At 54.7% G+C, this 17,940-nt stretch overlaps 2 protein-coding genes across 6 annotated transcripts in view; both read right to left on the bottom strand.

Moving 5' to 3' along the window:
- DLG3 (discs large MAGUK scaffold protein 3) overlaps positions 1 to 11,755 on the bottom strand; it is a 177,184-nt gene extending 165,429 nt beyond the window's left edge. Inside the window, 2 exon segments of the mRNA XM_043522989.1 lie at positions 8,037 to 8,168; positions 11,205 to 11,755. Coding sequence (XP_043378924.1) covers positions 8,037 to 8,168; positions 11,205 to 11,220 — 148 coding nt within the window. The 5' untranslated portion in view covers positions 11,221 to 11,755.
- Positions 11,756 to 16,198: 4,443 nt separating this feature from the next.
- GDPD2 (glycerophosphodiester phosphodiesterase domain containing 2) overlaps positions 16,199 to 17,940 on the bottom strand; it is a 36,491-nt gene continuing 34,749 nt past the window's right edge. For all 5 annotated transcript variants that reach the window (XM_043522694.1, XM_007056132.4, XM_043522697.1 and 2 more), the window contains 2 exons: positions 17,774 to 17,802; positions 16,199 to 17,309 (listed from right to left, as the gene is read on the bottom strand). In XM_043522694.1, the coding sequence (XP_043378629.1) occupies positions 17,257 to 17,309; positions 17,774 to 17,802 (82 nt within the window). In that variant the 3' untranslated portion in view covers positions 16,199 to 17,256. The remainder of the gene's footprint in view (positions 17,310 to 17,773; positions 17,803 to 17,940) is intronic.

Raw genomic sequence — 17,940 nt, 5'->3', positions numbered from 1 at the left:
TGGGTGACAATGGAAGCAGCCTGAGAAAGGAAGGGGGAGCCCAGGACCAGCCCCCGCAACACCTCTTGCCCTGTGACACCACAGGGCAGTGTCCCTCCAAGACAGGTTTGTATCTGCGAACGGTGCCTAGCAGCAACGGACTGCAAGGAGGCCACCCAGTACTCCATAAGGATCACTGAAAAACTCCTGATCAGACAAGCTGGTTTGCAAGCAAGAATCCTGCAGAGGCTCAGATACTGAGACACACACAGAGGCTTCTGTTCCATGAACACCACGCTCTGCGGGTGTGCCCTCTGGCGTACTCTTCGTACTGTGCCCGTTGCTGAGAGGTCGCTGTATCCAGCACACCCACCCACTACCCAGGCCAGACCGTCTCACAGCCCAGCAGAGGTCAGGTTATCCTGGGAGAGACTCATCCTCCCATTCGTCCGTGCTTACAGCAGTAGCAGGAGCTGGTGTCGGTTTCCGAGGAGACAGGACACCAGCAAATCCACAGCAGTGGTCTTGCTGGAGAGGAAGACAAGGGCTACATAAGGCACTAATCCTCAGCAGCATCTGCAATGATGCAGGGCAGCATGTGGTGGCTCTGGCTGGTTTCCGATGATTTCACAGGGATCACGTGCAGCACACGGGACATACAAGGGGAGCAGAGGGCACACAGCAGGAAGCAGGGTCAGTGCGCCAGGTGTGGAAGGGGAATCTGCAGATTGCCACACCTGGGGTAGGGCCTGCAGTAATGAAGTGATCAGGCTTCCAGGAAGCCCAGCAAATCCTCCAGCACTAACTGCTCCACCAACACTGGAATCTCCGTGACCGCATGTGTCCTGTGGGCCTTGCAGGCTGCATCTCAGCAACCAGCCCGCGAAGGAGCTGTCAGGGGCTGCTTCCTGCACAGCCTCTGCCGTGAACATCGGAGAGGGCAATTCCCAAGAGAGGCCTGGAATCAGGCTGCTCACGCAGCCACTGGCAGGAGGCTGAGTGGCCTCAGGATCACTAGCCCCAAACATTCAAACATCATGAGATAGGACCAAACAGAACGAGACTTTTAGTAGACGAGACTGGGCTTTTGGGGCTGTCTTCTAATTTTTGCACTCCCCTGTTCTCTATGTGTGAAACAAGTACAGTGCTGCTGGCTCGGCCAGATGGAAGTGAGTAAGGCACTGTGGTCTCTGCTACAGAAGCTCTTGCCAGAGGCCCCAGCTGATATCAGGGCTCTGTTGTGGGAGACTCTGCACAAACACACATCAGAAACCCTCCCTGCCCCCTGCAGCTTACAATAGAATGCAAAGCCCGGTAGCCAGCTTGTGACATGGGAACTGGAACAGGGACTAAACTAATTTCCTCTCGGGTCCACCCACCAGCCATTGCCTGGGAACGACTTTTAATCCCTGCTGAGCCGGGCAAAATTCAAACCTGTGATAAACAGGTGAAAGACACCCCGGCACATTAAGAAAAGGAGTACTTGTGGCACCTTAGAGAATAACCAATTTATTTGAGCATGAGCTTTCGTGAGCTACACGAAAGCTCATGCTCAAATAAATTGGTTAGTCTCTAAGGTGCCACAAGTACACCTTTTCTTTTTGTGAATACAGACTAACACGGCTGTTACTCTGAAACCTGGCACATTAGCAATGCTCTGAGGCTGCCAGTCCCCCAGGAGCACCGATGCTGCACCTCCGGGAATGAAGCGGCTGTTTGGAAAGATGAGGTTATTCAATCAAGTTCTTACCTTTCTGGAGCTCAGACACACAAGCAGTGTTTCCCACAGGCCCCCCTGAGTCTCAAACATACCCAGCCTGCCACAGCCTGTTCCTAGAGGGACAGCTCTCCCTTAGCTACGCACGGCTAATAGAAAGGCAACAAGAAAACAATTGGCACATCCAGTTTCACTGCTATATACAATCTTGTGCAGAGTAAAATACTCCCACAATATCTCTAGGGCCCTTACGCTAACTTTGGTACACAGAGGTATTTGTTTGCAGGTGGAGAGTACAGACCTTTTCTGCTTCACCAACAGCTCTGCACTCACAATGCTGCCCCACTGCGAAGGCTGTTGAATTTCAGCGAAGATGGTGCCTACGCTGACAGGAGGGATTCTCTCTTTGGTGTAGGCAGCCAGGTTGACAGGAGAATTCTTCTGTCGACCTAGCGCTGTCTACACTGGGGTTAGGTCAGTTTAACTGTGGTGCTCAGAGGGCTGGATTTTTCACATCCCTGAGCAACATCCTTATACCGACCTAAGCTCCTAGTGTAGACCGGGCCTAAGAAACTGCTATCCTCTATGCAAGTCAGTCCAAACAGGGAGCCAGCATGCACATGCCAGTGGGTTACACAAGTATTTGTGAGACAGCACTGTGAAACTGAGCACTAGCATTCTTGGTTCTTCTTCCTGGCTCTGGGAGCAAATTGTGGACTAAGGTTACAAACATCACAGCCACATGTGACCAAGCCTTTCTTTGGATTGTCTGCAGGGACTGAACCTGGGATCTCTGGACGTAAAAGCATGAGCTTCTGCTGATGAGCTAAAGCAGCTCTCTAAGGGTACGTCTAGACTGCAGTTAGATACCGGTGGCTGGCCCGGGCCATCGGACTCAGGCTCGCGAGGCTCAGGCTGAGGGGCTGTTTAACTGCAGTGTAGATGTTTGGGCTCAGGCTGGCCCGTGGGCTCTAGGACCCTGCGAGCTCGGAGGGTCCCAGTGCTTGGGTTGCAAGCATTAACAGAGTCATAAACCACAACAGTCTAGAGAGTGACACAGAGCCACTCTTGTAGCGTAGAGTACACAAGCACCTAATTTAGCACGATCCTTCTGTGAGGCTATATGGCACGGTGGCACCGGGTAGGTTAGAAACCTGATTTCTGTTCCCAGTTCTGCCTAAAGTGACCATGTGCAAGTACAACTACCTTCTTTGTAAAACTGGTGAATAATAGTTATCCCCCCAGGACTGAGACCCTGCCTCATACTAAGGATTGTGAATGTCGCAGCACTACGAACAGCAGCTAGGAGAAGAGCTAGGTCGGGAATGTATGGTCTCTGGGATAGCAGTTTAGTACACCTCCCCCTATACTACATGGTACTGTGGGGCAGCCCCTTCCTCCCCACACAAAATCACATACAGGCTGCAGTTTTTGAATCATCATGAGACTCCTGAAGCAGGGGCCAAAATCTCATTATTTGTGGCTGTTCCCATGGTCCCCTAGGTCCCTGAGTGCCTGAACTGTTCCCTGGGCAGTTTCACTACAAATCACAAACTTGGCTCACCAGCAGGCAAAGGCCTCAAACACATTAAGAAAAAGGCCAGGAGGCAAGAGGCAGCAAATCCTGTTTTCCCTGCTCATGGCCAAGCCATTTCTTTTGTGCCTGAGCCCAGGGCTCATGCGTTCCTGAGCAGCACTCTGTCCGGAAATAACCGCCCTCTCCCACAGTGACTCTCAGCCAAGCACGGGCTGTTCCCGGCACAGAGCCAGACACAACTCAGCCCCCACCAGTCGCTCCCCAAAGCAAGCAACCCCCTCCTAGCCCGGTAGCGACCCACACAATCCCTGAGCAGAAGGCCTGTTCGCTGGGATGCACTAGCAGAGGAAGGCAGGTGCCACCCAGGTCCTGCAGGAGTGTGAGTGCCCCAGTTCTGAGGACAGACACATGCTTTTGGGTCCCCCACAGGGCACAAACGAGGCCTAAAGAAAGCAGCCACCACATTGCTGAAAGCATGCAAAGTGACAGACCTCCTCCTCAGCCCAGCACTGTCTGAGCCAGGGCAGGTGCCCTTCTGTGAGGCTGCGCAGAGCCCAGCCAAGTGGGGCTGCCAAGCTGCCTGGGCACTAACCAAACAAAGAATAATGCCACTCCTCGTTTGGGATAGCTCACTGCCAACCCCACGGATTTACGCACACGTTGGGTTCAAGCTGGAGAAACACCACCCCCACGGGAAAGTGACCAGAGAGACGGAAAATCGACTGGGACTGAAACTGAAACTGCCTCGTCTCTCCCAGAGTACACAGCCCCACTGTCTGCTGCCACCACCACGGTCAATAAAGCCGGATTCCACCCAGGCTGCTACAGCCTGAGCCCCATTTTCACAGGTTAATGTTATCACGAACCCTCGCCGAGTCACTTTGTATTTAGACTTTCTACTGTGCTAGCCCCTAGGTGCCCTGGCTGGGGCTCAGGACCCCAATTTTCAAGGCGCTGTTCACACCTGTAGTAGGACGACAGTCCCAGACTGAAAGAGCCTATAATTTATGCATGTGATGAGAGAACGGCTGGTGGATAAAACGAATACATGGAGTGGAGGAGAAGGTGCACAGCGAAGCTGCCCTGGGCAACGTATCGAGTAGCAGCGTCTGCACACATACACCTGCGTGTCGTATGGTTTGTCTGTCGACTGTAGGAGCTCCACTCCTGCTCACAGGGACTCACTGACCCATCACTGGATTTAGTTTTGTTCCAAACCAGCTAGACCCTCAGAGAGGAAACCTGGCTCGTGTACAAACATTGTGGATTTCAAATGTTTTTGATATGGAAATTCCAGCTAATTCGCCAGGGCCTCCCTGCTGGACTCTCAGCCTCTCCCCCAGATTAGCCTGTTTTGAGCCAGGCTACACAGGAATATAGCTGAACGCCACTCCTGCGCGAACAAAACACCACCAACCAGTTTATCTTTACACCTCCTGCTGACACCACGGTGCCCCCTGACCTGCTGCAGCATGTTCTGCTCCCCTCCCTTTGCTGAGGAGGAGGAGGGCTCTGCATTCCTCTCCAAAGCCATGGAACAGCTCTGTCATTGTTCCCAGGACAATCATTCATAGCTCCTGTCTCTCAGGGAGGGAAGACAGAGCTCCTGGAACCGGCAGAAAAGGAAAGAGGGGCAGAATGCAAGGAGTTAGTGGGGCAGGAGAGGAGAGACTAAGGAGAAGACCCTCTGCTGGATTGCTGTGTGGGAAACAGGTTCTGGGTGCAGCTATGTGTGATACAGATGTGAACTGCCTAGGTAATATGGTGAGGTGAATCTCAGAAACGCCTGAAAGAGAACTGGTTGGCATTAATTACCATGACAGGTTTTCCTGAAAATGAATAGATGGATCCTCCAGGCTCTCACCACCTGGTCAGAGCTAACCGGATGCTTTTGAGCTCTCACTTGTACCACAGTTTACTCAGAAGATTTCATACAAGCCTGAGACACATCTCTGAGGTCTGGGGGAAACAGCAGAGTAGGGGCATTTCTTCTCTTTCCAAGGGACTGGGGAATCAGACATCCCTTTAAGAGACCTCTGAAGACACTTTGGAATTGCTGCACATTTCCCTTGAGGTCTGGAGTCTCTAGGCATCTGGCAGGTAGAATCCAAGGGGAAGAGTTCAGATAGGGAGCTCCTGTGTCTCACTGAAGATTATTTCTGCTGTAAATTGTTCCCTGGTATTGTCTTTATATTTTTGTATCTTAAGAGCCAATCATAACTAGTTCCTGCCCAGAATTTATCCTGATCTGGTACGACACAAAGCAGAGCAGCCTCTGGGTTCAAGATGTCAAATTATTTCTGTTTTTTAAAAAAATCCTTCATCAAGGTGTTACATTTTTAAATGGCCTCATTTTTTATGTAATCCACAAAATTATTATATATTTGTTGTTCCCACTGCTGGCTCCATACAGAACTAAAATTAATGGTAGCTTGGGTACAAGTGATCATGACTTGATCACATTTATAATGTGCAAGCAGAATAAAATTTAGACGAGTAAGATATACACTTGGCAGTTTAAAGGTCCAGTTTCACAAAGCGGAAAATAATTATGAGCCAAATTGGCCATGAGGAAGAATTTGTTCAGAAAAATATGAAAGATAATTGGAAATAATTTAAGGACACCTTACTAGATGCCTCAAAAGCCACAATCCCACAATCAAGCAGAAGGCTGTACTGGTTCAAAAAAAGACCTGGTTTGGAGGGGAAGTGCATGCAGCTATAAAAAAAAATGCTAACAAATGAAAGAAGGGGGAAATTGATAGTAATGAATATAAATGACATGTGTTAGGAATGGAAGAAAATTGATAAGGAAAGCAAAAGGGACACAAGGAGAAATCTATGGCCAGCACAGTTAAGGACACTCAGAATTTTTAAAAATGTATTATGGCCCATCTTGATGATCACTTTAGATTAGCTATTACCAGCAGGAGAGTGGGGTGGGAGGAGGTATTGTTTCATGGTGTCTGTGTATATAATAATGATATTCTGCAATTTCCACAGTATGCATCCGATGAAGTGAGCTGTAGCTCACGAAAGCTCATGCTCAAATAAATTGGTTAGTCTCTAAGGTGCACAAGTACTCCTTTTCTTTTTATGAACAAAAAGAATCTGACAATGGTGTTGGTCTATTTCTAGATAGAAATAGTAAAATTATCAATAATAATTGGCAGACGTGTTCAACAAATATTTCTTTTCTGTATTTCAGGGAAAAAACAGATGATATAGTCTCATCCCATGGTGATGATAACACTCCTTCCATTCCACTCAGACATGCATTAAAGATCACGAGGAGCTCAGGTACTAGGGTGATAGGGGCCATACAAGTACCTTAGAGAGAGGCCAAGTTAATTTAAGTTAGATGCCCACAAACAGACGGTGGTTCTCACACACATATTTATTATTCTAGCTTATTAGCAGACGAATTCCTGCAGATACCTTTTGGTCTCTGGCTTATTGGAGCATTCAGAACTGGAGTTGTGTTAATGTTCATTGGACACATAAGTCACATGGTAGGGTTTGTGCACCCCAAGGGTTACTGTTAAAATCGGGTTTCTGCCAGTCATGAGCTCAGAATTTAGTTTGTGTGCATAGTCTGTAGTAATCATTTAAAATTTGCTTCAAAATTTGCAGGAACAGTCCTGGCCATTAATTTGTTTGCTAGAAAATTCATTGGAAGTGAACAGGAAAGGGGCATGAAAGTAGGAAGTCGGTGTGTGTAAAAATTCAACAGGATATTGGTGGGAGTTTCTCTCATTGTATTTGTCTAGTTTCTAATAAGACTCCAGCTGCGCTGATGTAATGCCAGGGGGGTGCCGCACTGAGATCCAAGGAAGGGGAAGGCATTCTGAGTCCTCTGACCAGCAAGATGGGGCTGTCTATTATAGCCATTTCTTGTGTATAGTTCTTTTCCCTCAACACATCATATTCCTTGCAAATACTCCAGGTTCGGAGTTCCTGAAAGTCAGGGCTGCACTGGGAGCTGCTTTCCCAACCCTGTGAAATATTATCTTCAATAGGAAGCAAGTGGAGAAAAACCTACTTCTCCCCAAGGGATGATAGTAAGAATAGAGAGAAGCGATGCCAACACAAGCAGGCTTTGTGTGTCAGGGCCGGGAGGGAAAGGTGCATAAAACTCCATCACATGATCCATAGCTGATGGGCCATAAACACCATCATGTTTGAACACTGCAAGGAGTGCTTTATAAAACTTCAAGGCCCCTTAACATGCACTGCCCTGGGCATCCTGGGGTGAAAAAATCCACATTGCCCTACAAATCGGCAGTGAAAAAGAAAGACCGAGGCATCAATTAGAAGGTTAAGACCAGTCAGTGAGAGGAGCATTCTGGGGATCGTAGTCCACAGGACCTATGCATGACCCGCTTTGCCTTTCACTATTACAGTTACTGTCTCACAGGTTAAGCCACTTAACAGCTCCAGCTGTACTGAAGCTTTGAGCTCTTTCACATGCTTGAATGGAATCGTTCTGTGCCACTGTACAGCCACATTAGGAGGGTACTGAGCTCAGGTCTCTGACTCCTGCAGACAAAGGGCGGTTCCAGGGCTCTTCCCAGGCCCCAGGCCCCAGACAGAGTGTAGAAAAGCCTTGACACATGAGCTGCAGAAAGTTCCTTAAAACTCACTCCCCCGAGGAGCTGGGCTCCTGCCGCAGACACTAGGAGATCAGAGCCCGGGTCCCCAACATCCTCACCCTGAGAGGGGCAGGTTACGCATGTGTGTCAGCCACCGAGTGGCTGTTCAGTGCGAAGCCAGCAGTCAGCTCACTAGGTGGAAGGCGCTTACCCAGCAGGGCCTGAAAGAGGTCACTTCGGAAGATGTGCGAGACCTTTCCAATAGAGGCCTTCAACTGCTGCTCCTCTGGAGCCCTCAGAGTGGTTTGGTACCTGGTCAGAATCGCCACGGCCCGTTGAGTGTCTGGGGAGACAGCACAGGAGAGCCCTCAGATTTCATCAGACCATCATGTAACACATCGCATCACCCAGAACAATACAGAATAGCACGTCACCACACATCACTGCCCCCCGGCCCTTCTCCGTACCCACACCAGGAAGGGGTCTGCCACCCAGCAGATTCAATCCCTGCCATCAGGGACCCCTCAGGCACACCACGGACAGTGGGCCAGACCCTGCACCGCTGATTTACCAGGCAGTGAAAGACGAAGGGTCGCTGCTGAAGCCAGGCACAAATTATGGAACCTGTGGTTCTGTGGGTCTGATTCCTTTGAGCCCGAAGGTAAGAGACTGGACAGACTGTACCCAACTGCCCCAAACACACCGGAATTACACTGCAACCCCAACCCTCAGCATCTGGGCCTAAGGCCGACAGGGCAGTCCTGGGGGTGCCCCTAGCTGCACTGCATGCTGGGACCCCACGTCTCCACAGGAGTGGGCGGGGGGGGGAATGTGTCTGGCTGCATTGCATCCCGGGACTCAGTCTCCATGTGAGGCCACTCACTGGCAGGGGAGGGCAGCCACAAGCTAGGGCAGTTATGCACAATGGGTGTTGCCTGCTGGCTCCCCCCAAGCCATGGCTGGCTCTCAGCGGGGCTGGGTTTGGACATCCCCCTGCTCCCCAAGCGGGTCTTTGGCAGACAGAGGCCGAGCCTGCTCTGAGCTGCCTGACGGGATTGAGGCACATAGGCAGAGGTGGCCATGGGGGAGCCAAGGGCAGGGATAGCAGGGGCCTGATCCATTTCCATCTGGAGAGCTGAATGTTTCTCTGGACGAGTTCCTTGCGCCATCAGCCCAGCTCTATAGCCCGACGCAGGCCAGCTCCTGTAGTTTGGCAGCAGCCCCTTGTCCTAGCAGGGCAACGGATCTCACACAAACAAGAAGGTTTCACACAGACCTTCATCCCTGTCAGCAAATGTTTCCCTTTGTTTGGAGGCAGCAGGAAAAACAAAGGACTTCTGTGTGGGGGAGGAGGTGAGGGGGGAGGTCGGGGCACATCTCTGGACCTAGGAACTCATGCAAAAGGGTTGATCTGCCTTGCTAGTCCTGAGGCATCCAGTGCTCACAGCAGGGGACAGAGCACAGAACAAGGGGATCTGTGTCTCTGAGAGCCTAGACTCGGGGCACCTGGGGTCCCTGCTCCCATTCTCTGGGCCTGGGGATTTCTGCAGGGATGCGGTCCCGGGGGGAGACAGAAACACCCCCAGCTCCATTCTCCTGTTGGCGGGAAAAGGAAGGTGGTTTTGTCTGTGTCACCTTCCTACACTGGTGTATTGCAGGCCCCAGAAGGGAAAGAGGAAGCGGTGAAGCATGAATAAGCCTTAATGCAAACAGAGTCCTTCCCCTCCCAGAGCCGGTGAGAGGCTGAGATCTCCTGGGACGCCAGCTGGATTTATTGGGTTTGCAGGGGATTCCAGCTCCTGCCAGCCCTGGAACCTAAAACCCCTCTGCCTACAGAACCAGTTCAGCCCCTTCCCCTGCCAGAGGGTCAGTCTTTGTAGCCTGTTCACTCCCTGGCCTGGCTGCTGAGACTAACGCCAGCGAGGGCCAGTGTGACGAGGCTGGCTGCCCCCTAAGTGGACAGAGAACCAAAACTCACGCTGCTTTGGCTGTGGAAAGCGCATGAGCCCAGGGGACTCCGAGTCACATCCCTCCCCTGCGAGGCTGCACAGAAAGGGGCTCCGGTACTGTCTGGGCGTGACAGATAGAGTGCACTGAACCCTGCACAGGCAAACGGGCACCACGTGGGTGCTGGTGGGGAGGGATGCATCCCACAAAACAGAACCTCTGCAACTGCCCCAGAATCGCCTTCTTCCGTGACAACTGAGTCCCACTTTGACCTCGCTCCCATGCGGTCACGTACAATCAAAAACGAACGCAGCCTGAAGCGGGGGGGGGAGGGGCTCTCACCACACCAGCCCAGGAGGAGGGGAGGGCCGTGTCCCCAGAGTGGAGGAGGAAGAGGGTGTTCCCCCTTAGACGGCAGACAAAACGACTCCAGGGAAACATTCACACGACAGCCCCGTGAGGCCTGGTGGATGCAGTAGTGACCGGGAAGAGCCTGAGCCCAGGGCCCTGCTGCCTCCCGCCCGCTACTGAAGGGCTAAAGGCCTGAGCTCCCGCCTGCAGCAGGGGCACAGCACAGGGGGGTGAACACACAGCTGACCCCCAGGCACAGCTGCCTGCTCAGGCCCTCAGCACCCTGAGACCAGCAGGACCCTGCCAGGGCCAGCGCCCGGGGCCCAGTCCGTGCCCAGGGTCTCTGGGCCTCGCTCGCGCTGAGGCTGTGCAAGCATGGTGGGCCACTGCGCCTCGCCACGGCTGCCCGGCCCAGGTGCCCTGGCTGACACGCCTAGGGCAGCCTCTGGGCCTTTTCCGGCCAGGCGCGGCCTGGCAGCCCGGCGGCCCCTGGGCGCTAGCCCCACGCAGGGGCTCAGGGCAGCCAGGGTGCTTCTGCGCCCGCGCTGGTGCTGGGGCGGAGCTAGGAACTGCGGGGCCAGGAGGAGGGGAGGGGGGTCGCTCTTGCAACTGGTGCAGGAGGAATTGCAAGCACCCCAGGGCAGAGCACCCCAGGGCAGGGCTCAGCTACGCCAGCCCCAGTCAGGGCAGCTCCTCCGGTGTCCTACCTGCCAGTGACCCGAACTCGCCCACGCTCTGGGAGCCCAGTGGGGTTAGCACCGGGCAGAGCCGCTCGGCAGCCAGAGCCCATCCTCACTCACAGGTGTCGCTGGGCCCCCGCACGGCTCTTGGGTCCTGGGGACAAGGAGCCAGCTCTGCCCAGCCCGGGGGAGCTGGGAAACCGGCTTTACTTGCGCCCGGCTCTGAAGTCTCAAAGCCGAAGCCAGGTGTCTAATCAGAGCTCCTTCTCTCTGGGCCTGGGGTCTTGCCAAGGCAGCTCTGGGCTGTTGGCAGCTCTGCGCCCCCCTCGCCACCCCCAGGGCCAGGTGTCTCCTGCCCTCGCCCCAGTGGGCTGGCCAGGGCTCGGGCCTCCCGTCCTTACCTTGCCTACTGATCATCTCTCCTCTGGGCAGGGCTGCGGGTCCCTTTGCAGCGGTTTCCTCCAGTGCTCGTGGCCCCAGGAGCCTGCCCTCATGTCAGCCCCCCGGGCCGGTCCCTGGAGGGGGCTAGCGGCTGGGACCCCCGGGCCTGGCCCTGCCACGGGAAAGCGATACAAGGACCTGGCTGCCTCCTTCCCCAGCTCCAGCCACAAAGGCTCCTGCTGCCTGGGACCTGGCCCTCTCCCCCCGGCTACCCCGCAGCCTGGCCAGTGCTGGGACCCTGCCCCGGGCAGCCCCGGCTGAGCCCCTCGGGCCGGGCACAGGCCAAGGCTGCCTGCCAGGGCAGTGGTGAGCCGAGGCTCCCTGCTGTCGCCCCGGGCTGTGTGTGGAGCGGAGTGGAGGGGGCTGGGCTGGGCTCAGGGGCGGGCCCAGCCATGGAGCGAGGGCTGGCCTGCCTGGCTGCCCGGGGGCCCTGGCCTGCGGGGAAGGGGGGCCTGCAGCCACTGCTGGGCGCTGCCCCCCAGGCCTGGCCCCGCAGGGCCCAGCCCGGCCGGCCTCTCTCAGCCCTTCAGGGCTTGCCCTAAAGTGGGTGCTGGGCTGGGCCGGGCATTAACCCCAGCGCTGCCAGAGGAGAGGGAAACCAGGCCCTGCAGCCAGGGGGGTGGGGCTCAGTCCAGCCAGGCATGGGACTTAGGGAACCAGGCACCCCAATATTAGGGGCGTCGCATACACAGGCACCTGTAACTCCCTCCCCCAGAAAAAAAGGGTCCCAATTTTTCACACTTGCCCCCTGGCACCCGCATGCTGTGGTTCCCGAACTTTTTACCTCGTGCCCCCCCATTACCCCTGTCCATGCCCCGCCCCCCAAGCCAGGGCTGGGCGTGGGGCTGCAGCTCTGCGAGGGGAGGGACACAGACAGGGGTAAGAGCTGGGGGCAAGGCCAGGAGCAGAGCGGGGTGGCACTCCCACCCCGTCCCCCTGTGGGGGCTGGCTCAGGCCCCAGCTGCTCCCCCCCTAACATTCCTCTGTGCCCTCCTGGGGAGTGCGCCCCACAGGTTGGGGGCCTCTGCCCTAACAGGACTTCACCAGAACCACGGCACATAATTGGACCTCACCCCAACTAGTGCAAGCTGGCCTGGGAATTAAGGGTGAGGGGGGGTATGCGCATTGAGGGCCGTTAGCAGAGCTAGGGGAAGCCCACGGCTGGGATAACAAGGGGGTCATGGGTCAGGCCTGAGGGGCACTGGCAGAGCTCTAGGCAGAGGAGTCCAGGGCTGAAGGTCAGGATCGAGGGGTGAAAGGGAGGGCAGAACTGGGGTGCTGGAACAATGTGTGCAGTGTGGGTGCTGAGAGCCATTGAACCAAACTGTAAACCCTGCACATGATGGAAACCACTTCAAGCCAGTGTATGTGGCCAACCCCAGCGCCCCTAGTTCCAGCACCTATGGGCAGAACTGAGAGGGGAAGATGGACAGTGTGATGATCTCCCACATCCAGCCTGGTTAACACTCAGTTCAAGGGGATGGAGAGGGAGAGGCAGACGGGAGAGAGAGGGAGAGAACTCAAAAGGCAGCACAGCAGGAAGCCAGGGATGGAGACTCAAGGGTGCCATCAGCTCAACTCTTAGCTGGAGGCCTGTGGCCCAGCATGAGGCACACAGGGAGAGCGGGCTGCCGAAGTGCAGGGCTGCCGTCTGGGACAATAAGACTCCATAAGCTAGGCTGCTGAGATAGCAGGACCCCACTGCTATGGGGAGGGCAGCAGTTGGACTGGAATGGATTCGAGAGCTGCAGCTTCGAGTACAGCAGAGCAAGGCAGCTGCCAGGGGTTCCTAAGCATGCTGGTTCTTAGAGCAGACCTGGGCAGTGGCCCTAGGGGTGCAGGAAGGAGAGCCCAGGATGGATCTAGGAAGGAGGTGTGTTCCCCCCCTCCCCACTATTGCCTCTGCTCACTGTCCCTCACAGCGTTCACCTCTCCTCTGTACCAAGCTGCAGCAACTGAGAACAAGATGGTTGCTCACCCTCCTCCAGAGAGAGGGTGCTTAGACATTGAAAGGTGCAGTACATAGAAAACAGAAGGTATCAGAACTTCATACACTCAAGAAGAGATGGATGAGAGCCAGCTCCTAGGCCTGTGCACCCTCCCCAGTGCAGAGAGAGCATTTTACAGGGAGTACAGCAGGAACCCAGACGAACTGGAAAGTTGCCTGCACAGGTTGGAAAGTGTTCTGGGGCCCAGCCCATTCACAACTTCAGCTTCTGAGGTGCACACTCAGTACCTCTGCACACTGCTAAATTCAGACCTATTTTCTCTGGAGCTGGGCTATTACTAGGTCACACAGCTTCCCATGCCTGGAGCAAGGGGGCAGTTCGACAGGGGCCCTAGAAATTTTGCTGTCAGGGGAATCCTCCTTTCCCTCCTTGTGCTCACACTTCTCAGAGGCCAGTTGATTCAGGCAGAGGCCCAAGGCCCAGCTCCAGACCCAACTCCGCATGCTGATGTAAGCAGAGTCAGGATGAGCTCCACCCTGACATCTGGTGGTGAGGTGTGGCAAGTTGTGGAAAAGAACTTCAGGGGCTGATCTCATTTGCATAGGCACACCCACCCCACCTAGAATGAGGCCATAGCTGCCCAAATGGTCACTTTGGCTGCTGTGGGATCCCCAGTGTCTCTGTTATTGGGGCAGGAAGAATAAACTGTTATTACCCTGATTATGGGAATCAAGGACAGTGGAACTGTACTTGGCCTTTTGTTATGATGGAGGGACTCGCCATCAACTAAGTAGCACTCGCTAGGCAAGGGACATGGGTTCCAATTCTCTGAATTGAGAGAGAGGCTGGGAATAGGTATTAATACTTGGTGGTATGGGCCCCTGGGTGAGGGCCTTACATGCTAATTGCACTTCCTCCTCTCTCCACTGTGGAATATGAGAGTTAATTTTGATTCCATTGAGTCTAGTTACAGACTGCTGAGCTGAATTCACTTTGGGCCAATGGTGGACCAGCACTGAGGCTCCCCTACTACAAGCTGAAATCACAAAAGAGCTAAACTTACTAAGAGCTGCAATCAATGACTGTTGTGTTAAGTAGTGGGGGAGCCTGAAGATATGTGGTGGAGCAGTTTGCGGGATGGCGAGCAGAGTGGCTGGTGGAGCAGAGCAGTTTGTTGGATGCCTAGAGCAGCCCATAGGTGGCTGGTAGAGTGGAGCCCCATGGAGAGGTGGGGCTATCAGCTTTGGACCATGTAAGGTGCCCCTTAACCCCCCCACCCTCCAATCTCCACCCAGGTTGGGAGGTAAAACTCTGCAGGTAAACTTTGAACTCTGGGGCTGCCCTGACCAGGGACAGAGACTTTTGGGACTATAGTGATTTTGGGTTGCTGGACTAAGAACCAAAGGGAAAGGACATGCCCCAATTTGCTTGGGGGTGGGGTGGGGTTTGCTCATGGGTTGTGTTATGAATCCTGTTGGTGGTGTTTCCCCAACATAATGCCACATTGTTTCTCTCTGTTATTAAAAGGCTTTTTGTTACACTCAGACTATGTGCTTGCGAGAGGGGAAGTATTGCCTCTTGGAGGCGCCCAGCGGGGATGGTATGTATTTGTCCCAGGTCACTGGGTGGGGGCTCGAGCCGGTTTGCATTGTGTTATTGGAATGGATCCCCTAGATACTGAACCCGGCCCTTGTTGCTGCCAATTCTGACAGGCAAAAGGGTTACACTTAAACCCTCTGCAGTCAGAGCTTGTACTGGAAATAACTTTAAATCTGACACTTGTCACTACTGTGCCTGTTCCCACTCCATTCTCCCTCCCCTGAGCTTGGAGTGTTTTAACTATAATGGGGTGAGGGATTCTCTTTTATTGGACCTTTGTTGGTGAGAGACAAAACTTTGGAGCTACAGTGAGCTCTTGTCCAGGCCTGGGAAAGGAACTCAGTGTCCCAGCTCAGTACAAGGGTGAACAGATAACTACGTATGCTAAGCTAGCACATATTCTAGAGCACCAGTCAAGGTACAGGGGCCTGTTAACACCCTACAGTCACAGGACCAAGATGGGAGTTAGTGGGTTAAAGATCATTGTAGCGAGCCATAACTCCAGCGTCTCTGTTCAGTCCATGATTTGTAGGGCCTAGCCAAGTTACGAATTTAAGCTCCCAGGCTTGTCTGTTGAAGGTCGTGCACGGGTTTCCTTCGAGGATGAGGACCGATAGGTCAGATACAGAGGGGTCTGCAAAGCTTGTCTCTCTCCCTAGCAGCAGTTGGTCCAATAACATTGCCTCACCCCCCTTGTCTCTCGGCTACAATACTGCAGTAACTAGAGGTGCCTGTTCCTTGTTTCGGCACTAGGTGGTGGGGACACAACACAAATAGCACAGCTCACATGTTTGCTTTTCCCAGCCTTACCCACGGAAAGGTCCAGTTTTCCAGAAGTAGCTCGTAATGCTGATGCCCACCTCAGGCCTGATCTGCAGACATGCCAAGTGCCTACAGATCCTGATGAGCCCTTGGGAATCAGGCCCCAGGTGGGTACCCAGAGTCAGGGCCAGTGCTCAGTAAGAACACATGGGGCTGTTGTGGGCCCTCTGGCCCTGCTGAGCGCACTGCTCAGGGCTGCCGTTAATGGCCCTGCACATCCCAGCTGAGGTAGCACTTGACCAGCCACCATGAACTAATCCTTCCAACCTGCTGCAGCTTCTGGGTCTTACAGATGGGGAAAGCAGAGCACGGAGCAGGGCTGGGTGTAGCCCAGGCCCCAGCAGGCCCGGCGCAGAGCTGGGATCTCCCCTACTCACGCTCTCCGTGCGGTGAGGCACTGGCTCTGAGCTGTTGTGGGACCCTCTTACCTCACTAGTATAAGCAGGGATTCCTCATCTAATTGGGCCAGGCGCTTTCCAGAGAGGAGAGAGGGACAGCCTGCCCCTGAAGAGCTGACGGATGCCAGCTCCTAGAGCCACGGGTCCCTTTGGGGGAGTTGAGAATCAGCTCAGACATGCTAGTCGTTCGGTTTTTTATCCGGTTGGGTCAGTTTATTAACATACATAATTAAGAACAAGTAAAACAGACGCATGCTGCTGAGACCTCTGCAGCAAAGAGATCTTGGGGAGGCCACGCTGCTTCATGCCCCAGCACCCCCCACCCAGCAGGATAGCTCCACACCCAGTCCAGGTGGTGCTTTGGGGGCCTTCACCCAGCACCTGTGTTCTCTCTGGAAAGACAGCCCCCCACACGATCCCCTCCATCCAAAGCTGAACCCCATCTCTGCCACTGGACAAGGAGGGTCGGGGTCTCATGGGGCTGGGCCTACTGTTGCCTCCTGCATGCCTGCCTAGAGGCCAGTGCCAAAGCCTCACCCAGGATAATGGCTTCCTCTGCTCTGTGAGGTACCCTTCATCTCCATCCTGCTGCACTAGGATCCCCACGCTGCAGCCCAGCTGCCTGGGCCTGTGATGCACTCCTGCCCCTTCACCTTTCCCCAGACTAGTCCTAGGCTCCCCAACGGCACAAGGCCAGGAGCTCTTTAAACCTGGCTCCCTGTAAACGAAACCCTCCAGGCTCCCCTCCCACCTCTAGCAGTCTCTTTGCAGCCATGCTTCAGGAGACAGGAAAAGTCAGTTCACAGCAGCAGCAGCTGCACCAGTCCCTGCCCAGCAGGGTATGACCAAGGAGAATCCCAGCTGGTCTAGCAAGCAGCCTCCAGGACAGTATCTGTTCCCACAGCCCCAGGAGGCTGCAAGGCCAAGTCTTGGTGTCCACCCCCAGCTCTGCCCCCGTGGGCAGGTGAACACATGCCTGCCTACTCCAGGACAGACCCATCACCTAGGGGGTTTCTGCACAGGCCCCTGACCTGCAGGGGAGATGTGCCCATGGGGGCAAGATAAACCCAGCCCCAGCAGAACAGGGCAGAGACTGAGGGTTTGTGGGGAGCCACGGCCTGGAAAGGGCCCTGCAGAGGAAAGGGCATTCAAGGCTGGCAGAAGCAAGTCTGGACGCTCCCTGCTAAACACCACCTGTGCCCAGCTCAAACCCCTCCACCACCAGGCACTGCGGGGGCTGGCCGTCATTCCTGCATGAGGCTGTTAATCTTCGTTAGCAGTACGTCTGTCTTGGACCCTGGGGAACCAAACGGGAGAAAGGTTCATTCCAGGAGCCTCCGCCCTCCCCAGGGCTGCCCCAGCCCAGCAACAATCGTGGGGTGGGAGGCAGCTGCTGCTGCAGGAGGTGCTGCCTGGCCCCCCTGCACCCTCATCATCTCAGGGAGTAGCACTTGCTACAGCTCCCTTGGCTGGGCTCCCTCCCCTTTTCCCCACAGGGCTGAGGTGGGGTGCAGCTCCCTCTCGCTCTGTCAGGAGAGTTAGGCTCTGGGCCCAGGCTGTCCTGCTGGCAGAACCCCCCGAAAGCTCAGTATGGGGTGGGGAGAGCCCCTGGGAGCTAAGCTCTGGCAAGGGCCTGGCCCTGCAGGTGAGGAGAGCCAGTGATCTGAGAGGAAGAGGGAGGGGAAGACCACCAGCAGCAAGAGGGTGTGGTGAGGAGAGGGACTGAAGGAGGGAGCGGGGCGGAGAGTAGGGGCCCATTACCTGCTGGTTCTTTTCTCCTGTAGCATTTCCTGGAAAGCAAACAGGATTGAAATTCACTCAGGAGAGAGTGTGTCACCATTCAGGCCCTGCCACAGGGAGATCAGCCCATACCCAGGGCCAGGGCTGCTCCCCCAGGGCTCTGCCCCATCACTTGGCCACTGTGGTTT

Source organism: Chelonia mydas, chromosome 9 (assembly GCF_015237465.2).
Source record: "Chelonia mydas isolate rCheMyd1 chromosome 9, rCheMyd1.pri.v2, whole genome shotgun sequence".
In the NCBI taxonomy this organism is placed as follows: Eukaryota; Metazoa; Chordata; order Testudines; family Cheloniidae; genus Chelonia; species Chelonia mydas.
The sequence above is the reverse complement of the archived record's forward strand: the minus strand, read 5'-3'. Positions and strand labels throughout refer to the sequence as shown.